We start from the raw sequence: 24568 nt of genomic DNA on the forward strand, positions 1-24568 counted from the left end.
CTTACTCCTTGGAAGGAAAGTTATGACCAACCTAGATAGCATATTCAAAAGCAGAGATATTACTTTGCCAACAAAGGTCTGTCTAGTCAAGGCTATGGTTTTTCCTATGGTCATATATGGATGTGAGAGTTGGACTGTGAAGAAAGCTGAGCACCAAAGAATTGATGCTTTTGAAGTGTGGTGTTGGAGAAGACTCTTGAGAGTTCTTTGGACTGCAAGGAGGTCCAACCAGTCCATCCTAAAAGAGATCAGTCCTGGGTGTTCTTTGGAAGGACTGATGCTGAAGCTGAAACTCCAGTACTTTGGCCACCTCATGCAAAGAATTGACTCATTGACCCTGATGCTGTGAGGGATTGGGGACAGGAGGAGAAGGGGATGACAGAGGATGAGATGGCTGGATGGCATCACTGACTCGATGCACATGGGTTTGGGTGGACTCTGGGAGTTGGTGATGGACAGGGAGGCTGGCGTGCTGCAGTTCATGGGGTCGCAAAGAGTTGGACACGACTGAGTGACTGAACAAGTTACCCTTTGTCCTGTAGGGGCAAGATTCAAGGGAAAAGTAAGAGAAGATGCTCTTTCCTTCTGGTCCTATGATTAGCCATAGAAAATGTTAAGGAAAGCTCTCATGTGGAAATCTCACAGTCATACTAATCAATATCTTATTCATGTAACTAAATTTTCACAATATCCTCACAGTGAATTTCCAAAACATAAAGCTGATCCAATTTTCTTCTTGTTTGCTCAGTGATTCTCCTTGTTTCTTCCACCCCTACCAATTTGATTTCCATTCCCACCCCATATTTCTAACCATGAATGTCTCAATATGAGCAACTATTAGCATTTTGAGTGGAATAATATCTTTGTTGTGAAGGGGCTGTTATTACACAATGGAACGCTTACAGTACCCTGGCCCCTGCCCACTAGATGCCAATAGCATCTCCCTTCCTATTGCTCTAACCCAAGCAGAAGACTTGCTCCTAAGAAGAGCATGAAATAATTATTCCCACTGAAGATGAAGTATAGACTGATCCCCACAAACAGCACCCTGTATTATAACATAACTGCAGTGGCAGTTACTAGCTATGCCCTTGCCCTATGACACTGCAACCTGATAGGCAGCCACCACCAGGCATGTTCATTCATGTTTAAACTTAGGTACCTACCATACTGCCTAAGTTACAATAAACACCCAGTAAATGCACGGTGAGTAAATTCCAGAAACATATGTCAAAAGATACAGATGTTAGGATTCCAAATCTCTTAAACTTATAGCAACCAACATATTATAAAAACTACTACTTCAGCCAGGAAACCCTACACTTCAACATTAATAAGAGTAGCAAGATAGTGTAAGTCATTTAGGATTGTGAGTTTAAGTTGTAAGAGATAATAAATGCAAGGGCCAATTTCAAAGTCCAGCTGCTGTAATAATGCCCAGTCCTTCTTTCAGGAATGTTCATAAACATTGAGCTGAGCTGGTCTGCTTGCAGTTCTTGGCAGTCCTATAGTGTAACTGCTCAGTGATGGGAGATGTTAATTAATTACACTATAAAATAGAATTACAATTAATTGTTAATTTAGGTTTTAAAGTGACAAACTTTAAAGGCTAAAAATAGTCTTTGATCTTTAAAAGGCTTCTTAATGAGGGCAGTATACTTTAAGTACATCATTAGTTTAAGTGTGCAAATTGGGTCTAGAGGCTACTAGAGCTAAGCAAATATCTATTCCAATATGTTAAATGTTTATGAGTTGGGACAGGGACAATTAATTGCTAATCAATGGGCCAAATCCTAGGTGAGGTCAGGTTCTGAAATAGGACGACAACAATAGTAAATTGGATTTAGAGCTTTCCAATGTGACCTGTAAAAACACCAGCAAGCAGAGACTAAAAGAATAGCAAAAAGGCCAAACTGACAGAAACACCCAGATAATTAAGATATTACTCATTTAGTTAATAGTAATTTTCAAGGGTGCCGTTTGTTTGGATTAATGAGCCATAATTTGTAGAATTATACTTACATGTCTGTAGTTCAGTTACTTAAACATATAATTCAGGATATAAAATAGTAAAACTCAGCATAGCTTAAAGGATGATAACACTTAACTGGTAGCTAGGATTAGCAATATTCATAATATAATTTCCAATATGATCTCGACCCACCATATAATACTTCATTTTTCCAAATTCAGAAGTAAAACCCATGTATTACTTTGGTAAGTACCTTTTTAACAATCATGCAAAACTTCCACTGTCATTGCTGGTATAAGCAGCAAGCTATGTTTATCTTATAAATCTATCTGCCTCAATATTAATTGTTTTCACTAACCTTTAGTTCAGATGAGAGATTCCAGAGACAGAGTTGACCCTCTTGACTTCCCGTGACAATCATTTGCTGGTCATCGGTGATCATGATGGCAGTGATGCTGTGTGGAGGGGCCTTCTTTCCCCAGAGCGCCACAGCCTGCAGGGAGGACCTCATGGTGAAGGAATCCTGGACACACAGAAATGGTAAAAAGTGTGCACAGTTATCATTCATTAATTTTGGAAAATGTATTGTTGTGTTGTTTCACTCAGTCATGTCCGACTCACTTGCAACCCCATGGGCTGTAGTCCATGAAGTTCCTTTATCCATGGGATTTCTGTGGCAAGAATACTGGAATGGGTTAACATTTCCTTCTCCAGAAGACTTCCCAACTCAGGGATCAAGCCCGTGTCACCTTCATTGCACCTGTGTCTCCTGCATTATAGGTGGATTCTTTTACAGCTGAACCATTGGGGAAGTCATCTCACAAATGTGTTTGATAACATAGACTTGAACAATGCGTTCTCTCAGAGCTATGAAGAAGGGTGCTTTCCCATCAAATAGAGAAGAATGTAATCAGACACTGAAATTAGCCTATCCACCCCAGCTCTGACTGTGGGTGACCTGGACTGCTCCAGAGCCCCTCTAGGCCTCTCAAGAAGAATAGAGTTGTCTAGACACTGGAATTTGAAGACAACTTTGCAGACCCTCTCTCCCCAGAAATGTCACCTCATCTAAGTAACAAATATCTAAACTTCACTATTAAAAAGCAAATATTTTCTGTAAGAACACCATATCCTATTCTTCAAAGCTTCTTGTATGGCTGTTAAAATTGCTGTAATATTCATGTTCCACCTACACAACTTTTAATAGTAATTTTTACTTGAACGGTTTCTGTATTTGATATTTTCCTAAATGACAATTTTAATGAAATCACTATCTCCATGTGTTAGTTACAGGGTTAAAGTACAATTATAAAAAAATACCTTTCAAACACAACTTTCCAAACCTATGGAACACAGCAAAAGCAGTTCTAAGAGATAAGTTTATAGCAAGACAAGTCTACTTCAGGAAATAAGAAAAATCTCAATCTAATCTTACACCTCAAGGAACTAGGAAAAGAACAAATAATCCAAAGTTAGTTAAGGAAAGAAATCATACAGATCAGAGCAGAAATAAATGAAACAGAGACTTAAAAACCATAGAAAAGATCAGTCAAATTAAGAGCTAGTTCTTTGAAAAGGCAAAATTGATAAGCATATAGTCAGACTCATCAAGAAAAGAGAGGGCCCAGATAAATAAAATCAGAAATGAAAAGGGAGATGTTACCCTGAAGAAATACAGAGGATCATAAGAGACCACTGCAAACAGTTATATGACAATAAAAAGGACAACCTAGAAGGATAGGATAAATTCCTAGAAATGAATAATCTCCCCAGACTGAATCTGAAAGAAAAAGACAAAAGGAACAGATTAATAACCAGTAATGAATTTGAATTAGTAATAAAATATCTTCCAACAAACAAAAGTAGAGGACCAAATGGCTTCACAGATGAAGAGGAAGGGAGTTAGAGGCTAAGAAAGTAAGAAGATAATAATTTCCAAGGAAAATAGGGAATCAGAGCAAAGAAAAAGAAAACCCCCAACCTCCCACAACACTCTGCTATGAGAGCTGCAAAACCTGGCAGTCTTAGGGATCTTAGTGTAAAATTAAGTCGGCCCCCAATCTCCATCACTCCTGATGGCTCCAAGGTATTCCAGCCCAGAACAATCACTGCTTATTATGGGTAAATAAAAGATGATGAGATGTCAAACGCACTCTGCTTAAGAAGTTAGAAGCAGAAAGTAGTAGCAGTTTTACCAAGTTCTAAGGATAGAGTTAAATAGTAAGTTTCATTTATCAGGAAAATTCAATTTTGGGGAATATCTCATTCCCAGAGATACCGGATAAATGTGATACAAGTGAAGATTATAAAGATGGTAATGAGAAGGGCCCACATGGATTTTAACATTCTGCTGCTATAAACACTACTCCTAACTTTGTATTAGTCCTTCTAGTATTATAACTTTTTTTTTTTAAGCATTGATGCTTTTGAACTTTCGTGTTGGAGAAGACTCTTAAGAGTCCCTTGGACTGCAAGGAGATCAAAGCAGTAAATCCCAAAGGAAATCAGTCCTGAATATTCGTTGGAAGGGCTGATGCTGAAACTGAAGCTCTGATATTTTGGCCACCTGATGAAAAGAGCTGACTCATTAGAAAAGACCTTAATGCTAGGAAAGATTGAAGGCAGGAGGAGAGGGGGATAACAGAGGACAAGACGGTTGGATGGCATCACTGACTCAAATGCTCCAGGAGATGGTGAAAGACAGGGAAGCCTGGCATGCTGCAGTCTATGGCGTTGCAGAGAGTCAGACATGACTGACTCAACAACAACATTACAACAAAAATCACCATTCAAAAACCATTTGCATTTGAACTCCATTTTTTGCTTGACTACTGTGTGCTTCTCAGAAGCAAGAAGTAGTAGAAAGGGAGTGCTCGTGGTCACACTGCTCCAGAGGAAACTGGGCATTTTTGTTTACAAGTAGTGTGCACTTGCTTCCTGCCCAAGGACTTGTCTTTCACACTTGGAACTTTACCTAGGACCCTGTAGTCAAGGAAATTTGTCTAGATGGCTTAAGAAGAAATGTAGCAGAAACAAGTTTGGAGAACATCTGCCAGGGAATTAATATATTTGTAATGATTAGCTAAAATTCTACTGAAGATAAATAATTTCTTTGGTGAGTTATTTATATCCCTATTACTCTGGAAAATTATCTTCTCTGACTTGAATCACTGTGACACTCTCTACCCAATAATTGGCCACTTTATATTACCCTTTTTTTTTTTTTTAATCTCTCTTAAAATTATCTGCTTTGCATTGATGTCTCCCTAATGAAGTGATACAAATCCCCCAAGGTCCGAGACCCAGTCTTTGCTAAGTGTGGCGCCTGGCCCATAGTAGGTTCTTGACAGATATTTTTTAACCACACTGATTTTGGTGCTTTGATTCTTTATGAAAGATAGGAATCATTTCTTAATCATTATCATATTCCCTACAGGTCTGAAGCACAGGGCCTTGATTATAGGAAAACAGTAAATACCAGTTGAATAAATTATTTTCTTTATTTATGAATTCTGTATTCCAAAGGGGAGAGAACTGCTTAAGGGTATGAAATTCAAGTTAGGTTAGAATTAAATGTGAGTCACTTAATCCCTCTGAGCTGCAGTTTTCTCATCTGTAATCTGAGAATAATAATGATACCTAGATCAGGGTACTGTGAGGGTGAAATGACAGCAGGCTTATAATGTAGAGCACAGTGTGGTATTCAGTAAGTTACTATTATTTTTATTTCCTTTAGCTCCTGTACTTCTAGACAATGGTTACCCATATTTTAAATTGTTCCACCATCAGACTTGTGTTTTATTCTTATTCCAATAAAATTCCTTTAAAATTCACTAGATTTTAAATCCTTCCAAGGCAGAGACTTCTGTTTGATTTGTCCATTGCTGTATTCTCAGTGTCCAGAAAAGGGTTTAAGACAGGCGGAGTAATTATTCCAGACTAAATGAAGAAGTGAATGGAAGTATACATTAGAGTCTAAAACTCACATCTAGTAAAGCAAAATCTTTACAAATGCAAGCACCTAACAAAATACAAGGCACCTGGAGTTTAGAAAATCAAATAAGTCAAAGCATTTCATGTATTAAAATCCTTAATAAGTCATAAGATTCTTAATACATCCAAATTAGAAAACAAAAACCACAAAGGCTAAAGCCACGAGAAATCAGATCTCAACCATAGTTCATCCTGAACCATCTAGATTGCTAAATGTAGTGAAAACAGACCTCGTATTTATTACCTTTATTTCCAGATTATAAAGGTTACATGTAGTAAAATGAGGATAGTATCACCTACATTGCCTACATCTCAGTATTCTTATGAGGAATAAATCCAGGGCTGCAAATAAAACTATACAGGTATAAATACACACACTATGCTATCATTATGGAGCTTCCTTGGTGGTGCAGTGGTAAAGACTCCACCTGCCAATGCAGGAGGCACAAGAGACTGGGAATTCAGTCTCTAGGACAGGAAGACCCCCTGGAGGAGGAAATGACAATCTGCTCCAGTATTCTTGCCTAGAAAATTCCATGGACCAAGGAGCCTGGCAGGCTACTGTCCATAGGGTCACAAAGAGTAGAACTGAGCACTGCTGCTGCTGCTGCTGCTAAGTCGCTTCAGTCGTGTCCGACTCTGTGTGACCCCATAGACGGCAGCCCACCAGGCTCCCCCGTCCCTGGGATTCTCCAGGCAAGAATTCTGGAGTGGGTTGCCATTTCCTCCTCCAATGCATGAACGTGAAAAGTGAAAGTGAAGTCGCTTAGTCGTGCCTGACTCTTAGCAACCCCATGGACTGCAGCCTACCAGGCTCCTCCGTCCATGGAATTTGCCAGGCAAGAGTACTGGAGTGGGGTGCCACTGCACACATGCTACCATTATACCTTGTATATAATACTCATATTATAAACTCCTATAATCTAGAATTTCAGAAAAGAAGTAGTTTTGGGGATCATTAATCGGATAGCACTCACTTATAAGAAAACTAACAATGAGAACTGTGATTTAGATAACTCAGAATCAGTTCTAATTCTGAGATTCCAAGACACTAAGCAAATTGTACAGTGAGAATAAGTAACAGATTAAAAGCTTGCAAGTCTCAGAAGTCACTTTTTTTTATACTTTTCCCTCTTTTTCTTTTGTGGCAAAATTATAAAAATAGCCCCAGAAACTTGGTGCCTTGCTATCAATAGGAAAGAGAGTAAATTTATGTTTTCTGAGACCCTGTACAATTCTCTAGAAATCTCTGATCAAAAATAAGCTTCAAAGGAAGAAAAAAAAATAGCCCATTGTAGAATCTCAAAGTTAGAGGAAAAGTCTGTGATGTGGAGAAGAAAGTCATGCCCTTGACTGAAGTATACTGTCCTGTTTCAAATAATTATATGTCTAGACAAGTTGTAAAATCTTTGGAAAGGGATTACAAAGCTCTATCACAGCCCTCAATGTATAATTATTGTATCCCAAATTTGAATGACTGAATGATGTTTTGGAATCTCTGAAACAAGACTGTGGATAGATGTTTACAGGCCCTTGAATGATCTCTAAATGTGGTTTAATTAAAAACAGTTTAAAATAGACACTTCCACTGGCTGGGATTTAAAAAAAAAAAAACATTTATACAGACTGGGATAAAATTACAGATTATATTATAAAAGTTTAAATAAATTTCCCTCATTTGGATCTAGTCATGGTAATAGAACAATGTTTTAGATTATGATAGTGTATTTTGTTACTTATATGAGGAATATAATTAATACTTTATTATATAAGTATAGCTATCAAAATTATCATATAAACACATGCATACATATAAACTTTACACTTAAACAACTTTCAGATAATTTCCACACAAATTTTTGACTGCAGCCTACCAAAATACCACAATCACGTCTCAGAATGAGATAACTGGTCTTCAAGAAGCTCACAGACCACAGGTAGAAAACTCTTGTAAAATGAATTACTCAAGCAAGAGAGTTCCAGAAAAACATCTATTTCTGCTTTATTGACTATGCCAAAGCCTTTGATGTGTGGATCACAATAAACTGTGGAAAATTCTGAAAGAGATGGGAATACCAGACCACCTGACCTGCCTCTTGAGAAATCTGTATGCAGGTCAGGAAGCAACAGTTAGAACTGGACATGGAACAACAGACTGGTTCCAAATAGGAAAAGGAGTACGTCAAGGCTGTATATTGTCACCCTGTTTATTTAACTTATATGCAGAGTACATCATGAGAAACGCTGGACTGGAAGAAACACAAGCTGGAATCAAGATTGCCGGGAGAAATATCAATAACTTCAGATATGCAGATGACACTACCCTTATGGCAGAAAGTGAAGAGGAACTCAAAAGCCTCTTGATGAAAGTGAAAGTGGAGAGTGAAAAAGTTGGCTTAAAGCTCAACATTCAGAAAACGAAGATCATGGCATCCGGTCCCATCACTTCATGGGAAATAGATGGAGAAACAGTGGAAACAGCATCAGACTTTATTTTTCTGGGCTCCAAAATCACTGCCGATGGTGACTGCAGCCATGAAATTAAAAGACGCTTACTCCTTGGAAGGAAAGTTATGACCAACCTAGATAGCATATTGAAAAGCAGAGACATTACTTTGCCAACAAAGGTTCGTCTAGTCAAGGCTATGGTTTTTCCTGTGGTCATGTATGGATGTGAGAGTTGGACTGTGAAGAAGGCTGAGCGCCGAAGAATTGATGCTTTTGAACTGTGGTGTTGGAGAAGACTCCTGAGAGTTCCCTGGACTGCAAGGAGATCCAACCAGTCCATTCTGAAGGAGATGAGCCCTGGGATTTCTTTGGAAGGAATGATGCTAAAGCTGAAACTCCAGTACTTTGGCCACCTCATGCAAAGAGTTGACTCATTGGAAAAGACTCTAATGCTGGGAGGGATTGGGGGCAAGAGGAGAAAGGGACGACAGAGGATGAGATGGCTGGATGGCATCACTGACTCGATGGGCGTGAGTCTGAGGGAACTCCAGGAGTTGGTGATGGACAGGGAGGCCTGGTGTGCTGCGATTCATGGGGTCGCAAAGAGTCGGACACGACTGAGCGACTGATCTGATCTGATCTGATATAGTAATATACATATATTTTATATATATATATATATATATGTATATATCTGTTCAGTTCCATCACTCAGTTGTGTCCAAGTCTTTGCGACTCCATGGACTGTAGCATTCCACACTTCCCTGTCCATCACCAACACCTGGACCTTGCTCAAAATCATGTCCATCAAGTCAGTGATGCCATCCAACCATCTCATCCTCTGTCATCCCCTTCTCCTCCTGCCTTCAGTCTTTCCCAATATCAGGGTCCTTTCTAATGAGTCAGTTCTTCACATCAGGTGGCCAGAGTATTGGAGCTTCAGCTTCAGCATCAGTCCTTCCAATGAATATTCAGGACTGATTTCCTTTAGGATTGACTGCTTTGATCTCCTTGCAGTCCAAGGGACTCTCAAGAGTCTTCCAACACTACAGTTCAAAAGCAGCCATTCTTCGGCACTCACCTTTATTTATGGTCCAACTCTATCATCCATACGTGACTACTGGAAAAACCATAGCTTTGACTAGATAGGCCTGTGTTGGCAAAGTAATGTCTCTGCTTTTTACTATGTTGTCTAAGTTGGTCATAGCTTTTCTTCCAAGAAGCAAGCATCTTTTAATTTCATGGCTGCAGTCATCATCTGCAGTGATTTTGGGGCCCAAGAGAATAAAGTCTCTCACTGATTCCATTGTTTCCCCCATGTATTCACGATGAAGTGATGTGACCAGATGCCATGATCTTCACTTTTTGATTGTTGAGTTTTAAGCCAGCTTTTTCACTTTCATCAAGAGGTCTTTAGTTCCTCTTCACTTTCTGTCCTAAGGGTGGTGTCATCTGCATATCTGAAGTTATTGATATTTCTCCCTGCAATCTTGATTCCAGCTTGTGTTTCATCCAGTCCAGCATTTCGCATGATGTACTCTGCAATATAAGTTAAATAAGCAGGGTGTCAAAATACAGCCTTGACGTACCTCTTTTCCTATTTGGAACCAGTCTGTTATTCCATGTCCGGTTTTAACTGTTGCTTCTTGACCTGCATACAGATTTCTCAGGAAGGAGGTCAGGTGATCTGATATTCCTATCTCTTGAAAAATTTTTCATGGTTTGTTGTGATCCACACAGTCAAAGGCCTTGGCATAGTCAATAAAGCAGAAGTAGATGTTTTTCTGGAACTCTCTTGCTTTTTTTATGGTCCAACAGATGTTGGCATTTGATCTCTGTTTTCTCTGCCTTTTCTAAATCCAGCTTGAACATCTGGAAGTTCTCAGTTCAGGTACTGTTGAAGCCTTGCTTGGAGAATTTTGAGCATTACTTTGCTAGCATGTGAGATGAGTGTAATTGTGCAGTAGTCTGAACATTCTTTATACATATATATATGATTTTCCTTGGTGGCTCAGACAGTAAAGAATCTGTCTGCATTGCAGGAGACCCAGGTTCAGTCCCTGGGTGGGGAACATCCCCTGGAGAAAGGAATGGTAACCCACTCCAGTATTCTTACCTGGAGAATTCTATGGACAGAGGAGCCAGGCGGGCTACAGTCCATGGGGTTGCAAAAAATTGGACATGACTGAGAGACTAACATTTTTGCTTTCTTTTATATATCCCACCAAGTTTCCCAGAGTGGCTTTACTACTAGGTAATATCATATCATATCATATCAACAATGCTCTGGACATGTGTTGCTGCTGCTGCTGCTAAGTCACATCAGTCATGTCTGACTCTGTGGGACCCCACAGATGGCAGCCCACCAGGCTCCTCTGTCCCTGGGATTTTCCAGGCAAGAATACCATGTGTTAAATAAAAAAAAAAAAAGAATACCATGTGTTAGTGCTATGTAAATAAGAGTGAGCTATAACCTACAAAGAACAGCTGGTATTTCATCAGCTTTCCCATCCTTTTGATTTTTATCCCTTTCTACAATAATAGTATCTAAAAATGCCTTTCATATACATATATATTATTTTATTATTTTTAATAATATAATGAAAAATAATTTTAAGGAAAAAATTAGTTTAGATCTAGTAATTATTAAAGTATTATAAAGCTGGCTTTGATACAATTTGATTATATATATATACAAACTCAATTTATACCTAAGAATGAAAAACATAGTATTAAATTTAGACATTATTTCAATATTATGCATTTAAATATATACTGAAATTTAGGTACATATCAAACAAGACCAAAATTGCATTTGTGACATACTGCTTGGATTTTTTACCTTTTATTGGTCTCCCCTGGTGGCTCAGACAGTAAAGAATCTGCCTGCAGTTCAAGAGACCCTGGTTTGATCCCTGGGTCAGGAAGTTCCCCTGGAGAAGGGAATGACAACCCACTCCAGTATTCTTGCCTGGGAAATCCCATGGACAGAGGACCCTTGTGGGCTATAGTCCATGGGGTTGCAAAGAGTCAGATAAAACTAAACAACTAACACTTTCTTCTTATGGTTAATAAAATCAAATGTTCATTTTTTTTAAGATAATTTCCACATTTTGTTTTTCTAAATAAGAGAGGTTTCTGGCTGTTACTTCCAAATGGTTTTTAGTCATTCAAATTCCATGAAATTTGTGAATATTTTTCCTTTCTAGAAAAAGCTATATTGGATAAAATGATTATGATTTCTCATTTTTAATAATGAACTTTAAAGTTCTAAGTGATAGCTTAATTTTCCATAAAGGAATCTTTATCAAATAAATGCCCTTTACAGATTGAAGGAACACCTTCTTATAGTGAATAGGCAGAATACTTTCTGTTGTCATTTTCACTGACACAGAATTTCAACAGAGATCTGTGCTTCCTTTACATACCCAATTGTTAACTATGTGAGCTTAGTCACTCAGTAGAGTCCATCTCTTTGTGACCCTTTGGATTGTAGCCCTCCAGGCTCCTCTGTCCATGCGTTTTTTTTTTTTTTTTCAGGCAAGGATACTGGGGTGGGTTGCCATTTTCTCCTCCAGGGGATCTTCCTGATCCAGGGATTGAACTTGTCTTTTGCGTCTCTTGCATTGTAGGCAGATTCTTTACCACTGAGCCATCAAGGAAGCCCCATATTCGGTAAATAAATAGGAGTTTTCCAACTGTATGCCCTGGCACACATTTAGGCTGTGAATAACTTGACACAAAGGGTGAGAGAAATTGAAACTCTCAAGCCAGTGTGTGTACAAAGATGATCATTTTCTATGTTTTACGTGAAAGGCATGGCAAACATTGAATTAAGTGAAACTTGTCTAGGAATGTAAATAAAGCTGTAGAAGGTCCAAACCATTACAGAATTAGGCAACCCATACTGAAAGCTAAGAAATGAATCTTCTGATGATGCAGTCATGCTGACAGTCACTAACTGTTGCACAAACGCTCATCATGGGCACATGGGAGCTCCCAAATTGTCCCATTTTAAAAGGAAATTTTTCTAAATGATATATAAGATCATGGCACCTGGTCCCATCACTTCATGACAAATAGATGGGGAAACAGTGGAAACAGTGTCAGACTTTATTTTTGGGGCTCCAAAATCACTGCAGATGGTGATTGCAGCCATGAAATGAAAAGACACTCCTTGGAAGGAAGGTTATGACCAACCTAGAAAGCATATTAAAAAGCAGAGACATTACTTTGCCAACAAAGGTCCATCTAGTCAAGGCTATGGTTTTTCCAGTGGTCGTGTATGGATGTGAGAGTTGGACTGTGAAGAAAGCTGAGTGCCGAAGAATTGATGCTTTTGAAGTGTATTGTTGGAGAAGACCCTTGAGAGTCCTTTGGACTGCAAGGAGATCCAACCAGTCCATCCTAAAGGAGATCGGTCCTGGGTGTTCATTGGAAGGACTGATGCTGAAGCTGAAACTCCAATACTTTGGCCACCTCATGCGAAGAGTTGACTCATTGGAAAAGACCCTGATGCTGTGAGGGATTGGGGGCAGGAGGAGAAGGGGATGACAGAGGATGAGATAGTTGGATGGCATCACCGACTCAATAGACATGAGTTTGGGTAAATTCCGGGAGTTGGTGATAGACAGGGAGACCTGGCGTGCTGTGATTCATGGGGTCACAAAGAGTCAGACACGACTGAGCAACTGAACTGAACTGAACTGAAGTAGAAATAGCAAAGGGCTACCTGTTCTAACAACTTCCTGATCACCTGCCAACGCCAGAGAGGCTCTTAATATCTACCCCTCTTAACAAGTGAGAAAACATCTACAAAGCTGTTAATTATAGCTGGTAAAGGATGGGTGTCTTTTCATTGTTTGAACCCTAGTCCCTAGCACATGCATGCCACATTAGGGAACATTTAATAAACATTTCTTATGTGACTGTAGTCAACCTTGAAAAGGGAGGAAGAGGAGTTCACTGGAACCTAGAAGAAACTTTAAGAATGAGGCATTAAACTCCTATATTGCTGATGAGGAATTGAAGGAAATGTGATGTGATTTTCCTAGAATGAGAGTCTTCTTGTTCCTGGAGTACTTTTGTTCTGGGGAAAGTAATTCCTCCAGTTTCCCTATTTGTGTTCCACTCAAATGTATGGGAATATATAGGGTTTCTGATTCTAGATTGATAATTAGGGTCTATCCAGCACACCACCATCTCCATTAAATTAAAAATGTACTTTACTGTGAAAGAGGCAAGAAATATAATAGGAGTTATAAAAATCTTTTTTCCTCCATTAACAGCTAGCAAATATTCTTTGAGCTCAGTTTTCTCAACTACACAATGGAAAAAATAATTACCTTGGATAATTGATGTGAAAAGAGGAGATTCTATATAGAAAATGTTTATAATTATTTGTCCAAAATTAGACTCAGTGAATATTTACTGAATGAATGAATGAGAAAAGAATCACTGTGATTTTATACTGTGGGCAAAGAATGTGACCACCACTTTCTAGCAATGCCTTTCTTTCTTCTACAATACTGTAACTACAATTTCTTTTTTCAAAACTCATATGAATATATACCAGAGCCTTTGGCCATGAAAATGTACAGTTGGCTATCATTACCTCTAAAATCTGTGATGATACTTTAATCAACAACTTCAGGTAAGATTAGGGTTCTCTGGTTTAGCAAATAAACATACAAGATGTCCAGTTAAATTTGAATTTCAGATAAATAACAAATAACTTTTTTAGTGTAGGTATGTCCTATACTACATAACTTTTGAGATATGCTCGTAATAAAAAAGTTGGTTATTGTACAGGACATGCTTATAAAAATTACTATTTATCCAAAATCCAAATTGAACTGGGTATCCTGTAGGCATTTTAGGCCACTGGCAACCCTAAGTTACAGCCAAAAGGGAGCCTTGAAGATAGCTATCATCCCCCTCTCTTGTCCTACAGACAAGAGAATGAAGGTTTGGAGAACTTGTTTTTTTGGTCAAAGTAACCCAACCAGAAAGTAACTGAGCGAGACCTATAACCTGGTCTCTTAACACTCCTTCTAGAATTCTCCTCCTGCACACCATGATGAAAACAACCCAACCTTCCCCACCAAAGTGTCTTAGTGACCAGCTAAGCAAAATGATTTATGTTTGTAGTTCTTTTAAAAAAAAATGAAAGCAATAAGTCAAGTAAAATAATGACAATGAAACCTCTTATGCATTCAGGCGCCAACGTGGCCTCAATTGTTTTTGAAATCTGGCCTTAGGTCGAAGATCCCACATGCCACAACTAAGTCCTGGTGCAGCCAAATAAATACATGTTAAAAGAAGGGGAAAAAAAAAAAAAAAAAACATGCTCCTTAGTCCTTTCTCCATGATTATGATACCAGGCAAGCACAAGAGAAGACAACATGCCATTACAGCCCCCATCCTCTCCTCACCTTCGCCTTCTTCCTTGTAACAAGTTGCTTTTATCTCTCTGACATGTCTGATCTGAGGCAAGCAGAATAATAAATATGATGCAAATGTGGTTTTGTGGCTGGTGTCTACTGGACACTAGAACTGTTTACCTCATCATAAATAGCGCTCTTCGGGGACACACCCTGACACTGAGTCTCTGTCTCGCCAGCCTCATAGATAAAGACGAACCTCAAACTCCTTGACTAGGAGGAAAGTAAGAAGAGTGTAGCAGTTAATAACACGAGTTTGGGATAGAACAGATCTGGGTCTGCATCTTACTCTGCCTCTTACAATTATGTGGCCTCTGAATCCATCTCATTTCTTTTTTTTTTTTAAGATTTTTTTTGATGTGGACCATTTTTAAAGTCTTTATTTGAATTTGTCACAATATTGCTTCTGTTTTATGTGTTGGGTTTTTTGGCCAAGAGGCATGTGGGATCTTAGCTGCCTGACCAGGCATCCAACCCTCACCCCCTGCATCGGAAGGCAAATTTTTACCACTGGATCACCAGGAAAGTCCCTGAATCCCATCTCTTAAGCAAAAAAGAACTCTACTTAACTTTCTTCAAAACTATACTCAGGTACTCTGAGGGCCACAGATAAATTACCCCATGTTGCTTTCCTTCAAAGAAGATAACTTGGTCATCTTGAGCCCAGATGAAGTTTCGTTACCAAGTTTTCAGTCTAAGTTAGAAAAGCTTGGGGTGTTAAAATTCATCAGGTGGTACTTTAAATGAGTATAGCTTATTGTATATAAACCATACCTTAATGAAGTTGAAAAAAAACAGACTGGAGATAATAAAATAGCTTGGTGGATGTCTTACAGATAGGGAGTCAGTGGCAATAAACTAAGAGAAGATAGAGTGGGGCTTTATGAAGCAACAAGGAATAGATGTAAGCTAAACAGAAAAGTACCCAGGGTATGGGGAGGCCAGCATTCAGTTCAGTTCAGTTCAGTCATTCACTCGTGTCCGACTCTTTGTGACCCCAGAATAATTGCAGCACGCCAGGCCTCCCTGTCCATCACCAACTCCCGGAGTTCACTCAGACTCACGTCCATCGAGTCAGTGATGCCATCCAGCCATCTCATCCTCTGTCGTCCCCTTCTCCTCTTGCCCCCAATCCCGCCCAGCATCAGAGTCTTTTCCAATGAGTCAACTCTTCGCATGAGGTGGCCAAAGTACTGGAGTTTCAGCTTTAGCATCATTCCTTCCAAAGAAATCCCAGGGCTCATCTCCTTCAGAATGGACTGGTTGGATCTCCTTGCAGTCCAAGGGACTCTCAAGAGTCTTCTCCAACACCACACTTCAAAAGCATCAATTCTTCGGCGCTCAGCCTTCTTCACAGTCCAACTCTCACATCCATACATGACCACAGGAAAAACCATAGCCTTGACTAGACAGACCTTTGTTGGCAAAGTAATGTCTCTGCTTTTGAATATGCTACTTTCCTTCCAAGGAGTAAGCGTCTTTTAATTTCATGGCTGCAGTCACCATCTGCAGTGATTTTGGAGCCCAGAAAAATAAAGTCTGACGCTGTTTCCACTGTTTCCCCATCTATTTACCATGAAGTGATGGGACTGGATGCCATGATCTTCGTTTTCTGAATGTTGAGTTTTAAGCCAACTTTTTCACTCTCCACTTTCACTTTCATCAAGAGGCTTTTGAGTTCCTCTTCACTTTCTGCCATAATGGTGGTGTCATCTGCATATCTGAGGTTATTGATATTTCTCCCAGCAATCTTGATTCCAGCTTGTGTTTCTTCCAGTCCAGCATTTCTCATGATGTACTCTGCATATAAGTTAAATAAACAGGGTGACAATATACAGCCTTGACATACTCCTTTTCTTATTTGGAACCAGTCTGTTGTTCCATGTCCAGTTCTAACTGTTGCTTCCTGACCTGCATACAGATTTCTCAAGAGGCAGGTCAGGTGGTCTGGTATTCCCATCTCTTTCAGAATTTTCCACAGTTTATTGTGATCCACATAGTCAAAGGCTTTGACATAGTCAATAAAGCAGAAATAGATGTTTTTCTGGAACTCTCTTGCTTTTTCCATGATCCAGTGGATGCTGGCAAGTTGATCTCTGGTTCCTCTGCCTTTTCTAAAACCAGCTTGTACATCAGGAAGTTCACAGTTCACGTATTGCTGAAGCCTGGCTTGGAGAATTTTGAGACTTACTTTACTAGCGTGTGAGATGAGTGCAATTGTGCGGTAGAAACTTGCACTCATTTCACACGCTAGTAAAGTAAGGCTCAAAATTCTCCAAGCCAGGCTTCAGCAATACCGTGAGGCCAGCATTATAACTATTTTAACCCTGGGAAATGAAGCAAAGTACCTCAGGACTAAGGTTCATGCACAGGTGGTCTCAGCAGAAGCCTATGCCCCCAAACATTTCTGTTTGCAGATGCTCCCAAAACAAAAGATCTTATTTTATCAACAGATTGTAATCAGGTCATTCCTTAGAAAAGGCAAAAAAAAATGTTTCTTCAAAGTCAAAAGCTGCCCAAGGTGTATTTGAATAACACATAAAAATCCACCTGGTTTACCAATGGAGCACAACAATTTCAGAATTAACCCCTAACCAATCATCAAAGCCAAGCCCTCCCAGCCCCCTGCCACCAAATGTTATTATTGACTGATTAACTGCTACTTAAGAAACTCTAGAAAGTAATGTGTTTTAGGTAGAGAATAACTTAATAGATAAACTCAATGGTAAAATAACCCAGAGATCAAGGAATGAATTAGACAGACATGCAAAATAATCTCTGCACTTCACATACCCATGATTCGGAACAAACATAAAACCAAACAGCCAAGAAATCACATCCCTACCAGTAAACGGATGAGGTTTTCATCACAGCTTGCAATTCTGCCAATCTTGTGAGTCAAAGATTACAAAGTATTATCTTCAAACTTCACCTCCTTGCTTATTAAACTACAGAGCAACAGATTCAAAACAGCCCAATTAAATGCCAGCATGTCCATTTGCAGTCAGTGTCCAAGAGATGTGTTTGGCCAGAAAAACAGAAATAGGAGAAAGATAACTCATTTATTTCAAGGTGGTTCCTTCACTTCTTTTCTAATTTATTTTTTTATTGAAGTATAGTTGAATTACAATGTTGTGTTAGTTTCAGATGTACAGCAACAGCAAGTGATTCATTTGTGTGTGTATGTGTGTACAACTGAATTTACATATATATATATATATATATATACATATATATATATAATCTGAGTATGGGACTCCCCAGGTGGTACAATGATAAAGAATCAACCTTCCAATGCAGGAGATGCAAGAGATGTGGGTTCTAGCCCTGCGTCAGAAAGATCCCCTAGAACAGGAAATGGCAACCCACTCCAATATTCCAGTATTCTTGCCTGAAAAATTCCATGAACAAAGGAGCCTGGCAGGCTACAGTCCATGGGGGTGCAAAGAGCATATGCACACAACTGAGCATATGCACCATGCAATCTGATTTTATATATATATACACACACCTATATACATATATAAAAGAATATATGTATATATGCTTTTCAGATTATTTTCCTGTATAGGTTATTACAAAATATTGAGTATATTAATACTTTCCTGTGCTATACAGTAGGTCCTTATTGATTATTTATTTTATATATAGTAGTATGCGTGCGTTATTCCCAAATGCCTAATTTACCCCCATCTTTCCCATTTGATAACCATGAATTTGATATCTATGTCTGTGAGTCTGTTTCTGTTTTGTAAATAAGTCCATCTGTATTAGATTCCACGTGTAAGTGATATCATATATTTGTCCTTTTCTGTCTGATATTATCACTTAGTATGATAATCTCTAGGTCCCCATCTATGTTTATTTCATTCTTTCTAATGGCTGAATAATAGTCCATCGTGTGAATGTACCACACCTTCTTTATCCATTCACCTGTCGATGGGCATTTAAATTGCCTCCATGTGGTGTCACTAGTGGTAAAGAACCCACCTGCCAATGCAGGAGACATAAGAGATGCAGGTTTGATCCCTGGGTGGGGAAGATCCCCTTGGTATGGCAACCCACTCTAGTATTCTTGCCTGGAGAATCCCCATGGACAAAGCAGCCTGGTGAGCTACAGTCATTGAGTCTCAAAGAGTCGGATGTGACTAAAGCAATTTAGCACAGTCCTGGTTACTGTAAATAATGCTGCTATGAACACTGGGATGTATGTATCTTTTAGAATTATGGTTTTCTCTCCATAAGGAAATAGAGCTCTTTTACTTTTATTTATATTCAGTCAGTGAAGAACTTCATGAAACTCAAATCCGCTTGTCCAAAACCTTATCTTTAGACTTTAAGTGGATTTTTTTTCTTTTTAATTTATGCCACATTTAACTCTGAATATTTACAGTCCAAATTATTGTTTTGTTTTGTTTTAACCTAGAGATTTCTATGCTTTTGAATTGTGGTGCTGGATAAGACTCTTGAGAATCCCTTGGACAACAAGGAGATTAAACTAGTCAACCCTAAAGGAAATCAACCCTGAATATTCATTGGAAGGACTGATGCTAAAGCTGAAGCGCCAAAAGATTGAGAGCATGAGGAAAAGGGAGCAGCAGAGGATGAGATGGTTAAATATCATCACCAACTCAATGGGCATGAATATGAGCATACTCCAGGAGATTTCAGAGGATAGAGGAGCCTGGTGTGCTACAGTCAGTGGGGACGCCAAGAGTCAGACACAACTTGGTGACTGAACAGCAACAAAGAGGTATCTAACATGAGCAAAAAGTATCACTGTTCTGCTGCTGCTGCGTCGCTTCAGTCGTGTCCGACTCTGTGCGACCCCATGGACGGCAGCCAACCAGGCTTCCCATCCCTGGGATTCTCCAGGCAAGAACACTGGAGTGGGTTGCCATTTCCTTCTCCAATGCATGAAAGTGAAAAGTGAAAGTGAAGTCACTCAGTCGTGTCCGACTCTTCTCAACCCCATGAACTGCAGCCCACCAGGCTCCTCCGTCTACGGGATTTTCCAGGCAAAAGTACTGGAGTTGGGTGCCATTGCCTTCTCCGATCACTGTTCTAGTCTACTCTTTAATAAATTCAAAAAAATATTTAATGAGAACCAAATGTATGAGAAGCAAATGTATTTAAGGTGGTGGATTGACCTGTAGAGAATACAAAAAAAAAAAAAAAAAACAGAAAAACACAATCCCTAACCTTGAAGTATTTACAACTGCGTCATTTTATGATTAGGGCTTCCCAGGTGGCTCAGTGGTAAAGAACCTGCCTGCCAATGCAGGAAACGCAGGTTTAGATCCCTGGGTCAGAAAGATCTCCCAGAGAAGGAAATGACAATACACTCCAGTACTCTTGCCTGGAAAATCCCATGGACAAAGGAACCTGGCAGGCTATATAGTCTATGAAGTTGCAAAGAGTCGGACATGACTGAGCACATCCAAGTACACATTTTGTGATTAGCTTTAACTAAGTATGTGTATAAACTCTGAAAACCTCTTTCCAATCTTGAGCCATATTTTTCTTTCCCATATCCAAGTGTAATCTAAAATTACCTATTTCTTTAATTCACTTATTTTTAAGTACTAAATTAACTTACTTAAGGATAAATTGTTATATAACTATCTCCTTTAAAATTATCTTAATCATTAATAACTATATAACATGATGGGATTTGACATGCTGCTTAGATTTTTTTGAAATGTACATTAAAATAAATACTTGTCTATTAACATCAATGTTTACTGTGTACTACGTAAACTTATACTGAGAAACATGTCTCTAATCGAGTCCCAAGTGAAATCTCTTCTTCTGCCCACTCATAAATCTCATTGCAACCCAGGTAACTCGTTACACACCAATACTCTTAGTTGATGATCCCACCTTCCAATAAGAAAAGAGCTTCCTCTCATCACTTCAACAAACCATATCTTTTCCTCTTGTTTAGCTTATTTCTCTAAGATAGTCGTAGTAATCTCCTATGATCACATCTTTATCATTACCCCAAATTTCATCTTCTGTCACCTCAGTTACTCCTTCTATTAACCCTTATTTCTTATTTTCAGGTGGTCTCCCTTTTCTTTGGCTCCTTTGCCTTTACTTATATGCTGCTGCTAAGTCGCTTCAGTCGTGTTTGACTCTGTGTGACCCCATAGATGGCAGGCCACTAGGCTCCTCTGTCCCTGGGATTCTCCAGGCAAGAACACTGGAGTGGGTTGCCATTTCCTTCTCCAATGCATGAAAGTGAAAAGTAAAAGTGAAGTCGCTCAGTTGTGCCTGACTCTTAGCGACCCCATGGACTGCAGCCTACCAGGCTCCTCCATCCATGGGATTTGCCGGGCAAGAGTACTGGAGTGGGTTGCCATTGCCTTCTCCGTACTTATATGCATTTGGTTTAAAAATATTTATTGTCTATTGTGTGTTAGAGACTATGCAAGATTCTAGGAATGTAGACAAGAATCTACAAACCTCAAGGAGTCACAAGTATCTGAGGAGACAAGGACGTCCTGTGTCACCAACCATGTCATGAGTGCCTTGTAAGGTAAATGCAAGAATGTTTGCAGAGGAAACACAAGTGGAACTTGAAATCTAAGGTAGAAAGGATTTCCCCATGGAGGTTAATATCTAAACTCAAATCCCAAATATTATATACTTATCAATATTATACACATGCTGGTTTTGTGACCCAGGGAAGTCTCTAGTTATTTTAAGCTTTATTTTCCTCAACCATAAAATGATAATATTGTCTACCTTACCTGGCTGTAATAAGATTAAGGGGACAGCATGTACTCAGTGGTGAGGCCCCAGAGTTAGTGAGCTTGGATTCCGATGCCAACTCTACTACTACATGGCCTGGGGGGGTTACTTTACAACTGTGTATTGGAGTCCCATCAATAAAATGTAGATAAATAATAATATCTATCTAATAAATAATAATATCTATCTAATATCTAATCTATAAATAATAATATCTAGTATCTATCTAGTAATATCTATCTAATAGATGTGAAAGTTAAGTGGGAAAATCCATGAAAATCATTAGATAGTGAACATTCAATGAATGTTAGCCACTCTTATCAGAAGGCTTTTTAAATCTCAATATCTGTGTATAAATCCTGTTAAGTAAACAGCAAAGCAAATAACTCATTTATAATCCTTCATTTTATTATTCATAATTTACAATAGATCTCATCTATTAAGTGAATTAAGCAGAGGAGACTAAAATAAAACTTTAATGGTACCAAACTGGCAAAGTAGAAGAAAATCTACCCTCTTTCCATGTATTAGGAATTAAGCCAAACTCACCCCAAACCTCAGAATGTGACATTACTTGGAATAGGATCATTGCAGATATGATTAATTAAGTGATGATGAGGTCATACTGGATTAGGTTGGATCCCAAATCCAATATGACTGGCATCCTTATAAAACAGGGAAATTTGGAGAAAGATGCACCCAGGAGAGAGACACGTGAAGATGAAATCAGAGATGGGGTGACATTCCTATAAGAGAAGGAATGCCAAAGATTGTCAGCAAACCACCAGAAGCTAGAAGAGAGGCATGGCGCAGATTCTCGCTCACAGTCCACAGAAGGAACAACCCTGCTGACACCTCGGTTTCAGACTCCGAACCTCTGGAACTGTAAGATGATGCAGTTCTGCCACTTAAGGCACTTAGTTTGTACTGCTTGTTGCGGCAGCCCTAGCAAACTGATATACTATCTGACACATTTGGTTTCTTTCTAGTAAGAACATAAATCTTAATAATGTGTAGATGGATTCTGGAGATATATACTTAAATTTTAGTCTGAATCACACAATTGGTCATATACCAAATTCTGTTCTCTACTTCTTTTGTGTAATACATCTCCTTTTTACGCACATTACAGGTTCCTTGAGGAAAGAATATATTCATTTATTAATTCAACAGGTATCTATAAAAGTGAAAGTCTCTCAGTTGTGTCCGACTCTTTGCAACCCCATGGCCTATAGAGTCCATGGGATTCTCTAGGCCAGAATACTGGAGTGAGTGGCCTTTCCCTTCTCCAGGGGATCTTCCCAACCCAGGGATCAAACCCAGGTCTCCCACATTGCAGGCAGATTCTTTACCAGCTGAGCCACAAGGGAAGCCCAAGAATACCCACTCCAGTATTCTTGCCTGAAGAATTCCATGGATACCGAAACCTGGCAGGCTACAGTCCATGGGGTCACAAAGAGTCGACAGGACTGAGCAACTTTCACTTTTCTGACATTCCAGAATCCTAGCAGAAGCGTAGCCAAAACAGGTATATCCAGAGGCTTATAGAGAGAGAACACCATAGTGGTTTATAGAGAGTGGTAGAGGAGGGTCAGTACTTGAGGGTCATAATCCAAAGGAATCTTAGCATTACTGGAGTAGTCGGTTCTTTAAAAAGATATTTTCTGGGACTTCCAGCTCATTTCAGCATTAATTCAAGACACAAAAGTCAGTCATTTGAAACTATTCTTCTCACCTTTGTGGATTTTCTGTCAGAAGCAGACAAATCCTACCTCTCTTTTTATATTCTCCTACCTCACCTCTTTTCACCATTTTCCCCTGTCCTGGCTCCTCCAGCCAGATCACACTCCCACCTCTTGCCTTAATTACCCTTTCCAGGACTGACTCATCTGCAAACAAGGCAGTGGTGTCATCATTGGGAACTCTTACTCTCAAGCATTTGAAAAGTGGGATGATCCTTGAAGTCAGACAGATCTAGGGATATAATCCTAGCCAAGGGAGTTAGACTTATTTACCGACTGATGGTGAGTGTGTAGATTAAATGAGACAGTGCACGGGAAAGTCCCCAGCACAATCCCACTTCTCAAAATACTTGAGAGTAAGCGTACCCAATGATGACGCCACTGCCTTGTTTACAGGTAAGTCAGCCCACCACTTAAACACTAAACAAATCAAAAACAACTTAGGTCCAACCACAGGGGTGATTAAGGTGCCACGTCACTCTTTAATCTGAGGGTAAATGTGCAAATAGATTGTCTCTACTTAATCTACAAAAGCTATCCATTACATGTGTGAAAGGGGCATGCATGGACAAGAGTGTTTTCTAGGCATCAGGACTCAATACAAAAATGACAGCGAAAAGTCTAGTGTAACACTGGTGTCATGGAACAAGATTGCTAGTACAAAGTGAGATTTCTACACTGCAATGATTTCAGGGCAGTGGATGTCACAAGAGGTGGCTGAGGGAGACGGGGAAGGGGTTGGCTGGCTACAGGTCAATAGAAACCAGGCAAATATAGCACTTTCTAACATATCCTGGCTTCTGCTTATTTTAAAAAAATATGTCCCTGGCAAGGAGGATCCCTCTTGTCATTTCTCTGTTGGGCTTCTACTGACCAAAGACTGTCAGGTGATATCAAGAAATTCTGTCCCTTGGGCATAAATAAATGCCCAACACCCATAGTTCACAGGAATATGAACGCCTGAGAGGCCTGGAATCGATCCAACCCATTTTAACTAGCAAGAAACTACCTAGTAATACCTTGTTTATATTTCTTGGAGGAGGGACACAAGAAACACTTATTTCATTCCACACAATAATTCACCACAATCAGAGGGAGCACAGCAAGGGCAACACCATCTCCCAGCTGCTGATTACATCAAAGGCTTGCAGCACAAATTCAATTTTATGATGTTAATCTTGGCCTGCCACTCAGAAATTTTCTCTGAGGGATAT

At 39.3% G+C, this 24568-nt stretch overlaps 1 protein-coding gene across 1 annotated transcript in view; it reads right to left on the bottom strand.

The window, feature by feature from the left end:
• WDR72 (WD repeat domain 72) overlaps positions 1 to 24568 on the bottom strand; it is a 225558-nt gene that overhangs the window by 195553 nt on the left and 5437 nt on the right. The window contains exon 2 of the mRNA XM_086321014.1: positions 2331 to 2495. Coding sequence (XP_086177140.1) covers positions 2331 to 2483 — 153 coding nt within the window. The 5' untranslated portion in view covers positions 2484 to 2495. The remainder of the gene's footprint in view (positions 1 to 2330; positions 2496 to 24568) is intronic.

This window comes from Bos grunniens, chromosome 10 (genome assembly GCF_055505025.1).
Source record: "Bos grunniens cultivar Pamir isolate PY7600 chromosome 10, Bosgru_T2T1.0, whole genome shotgun sequence".
In the NCBI taxonomy this organism is placed as follows: domain Eukaryota; kingdom Metazoa; phylum Chordata; class Mammalia; order Artiodactyla; family Bovidae; genus Bos; species Bos grunniens.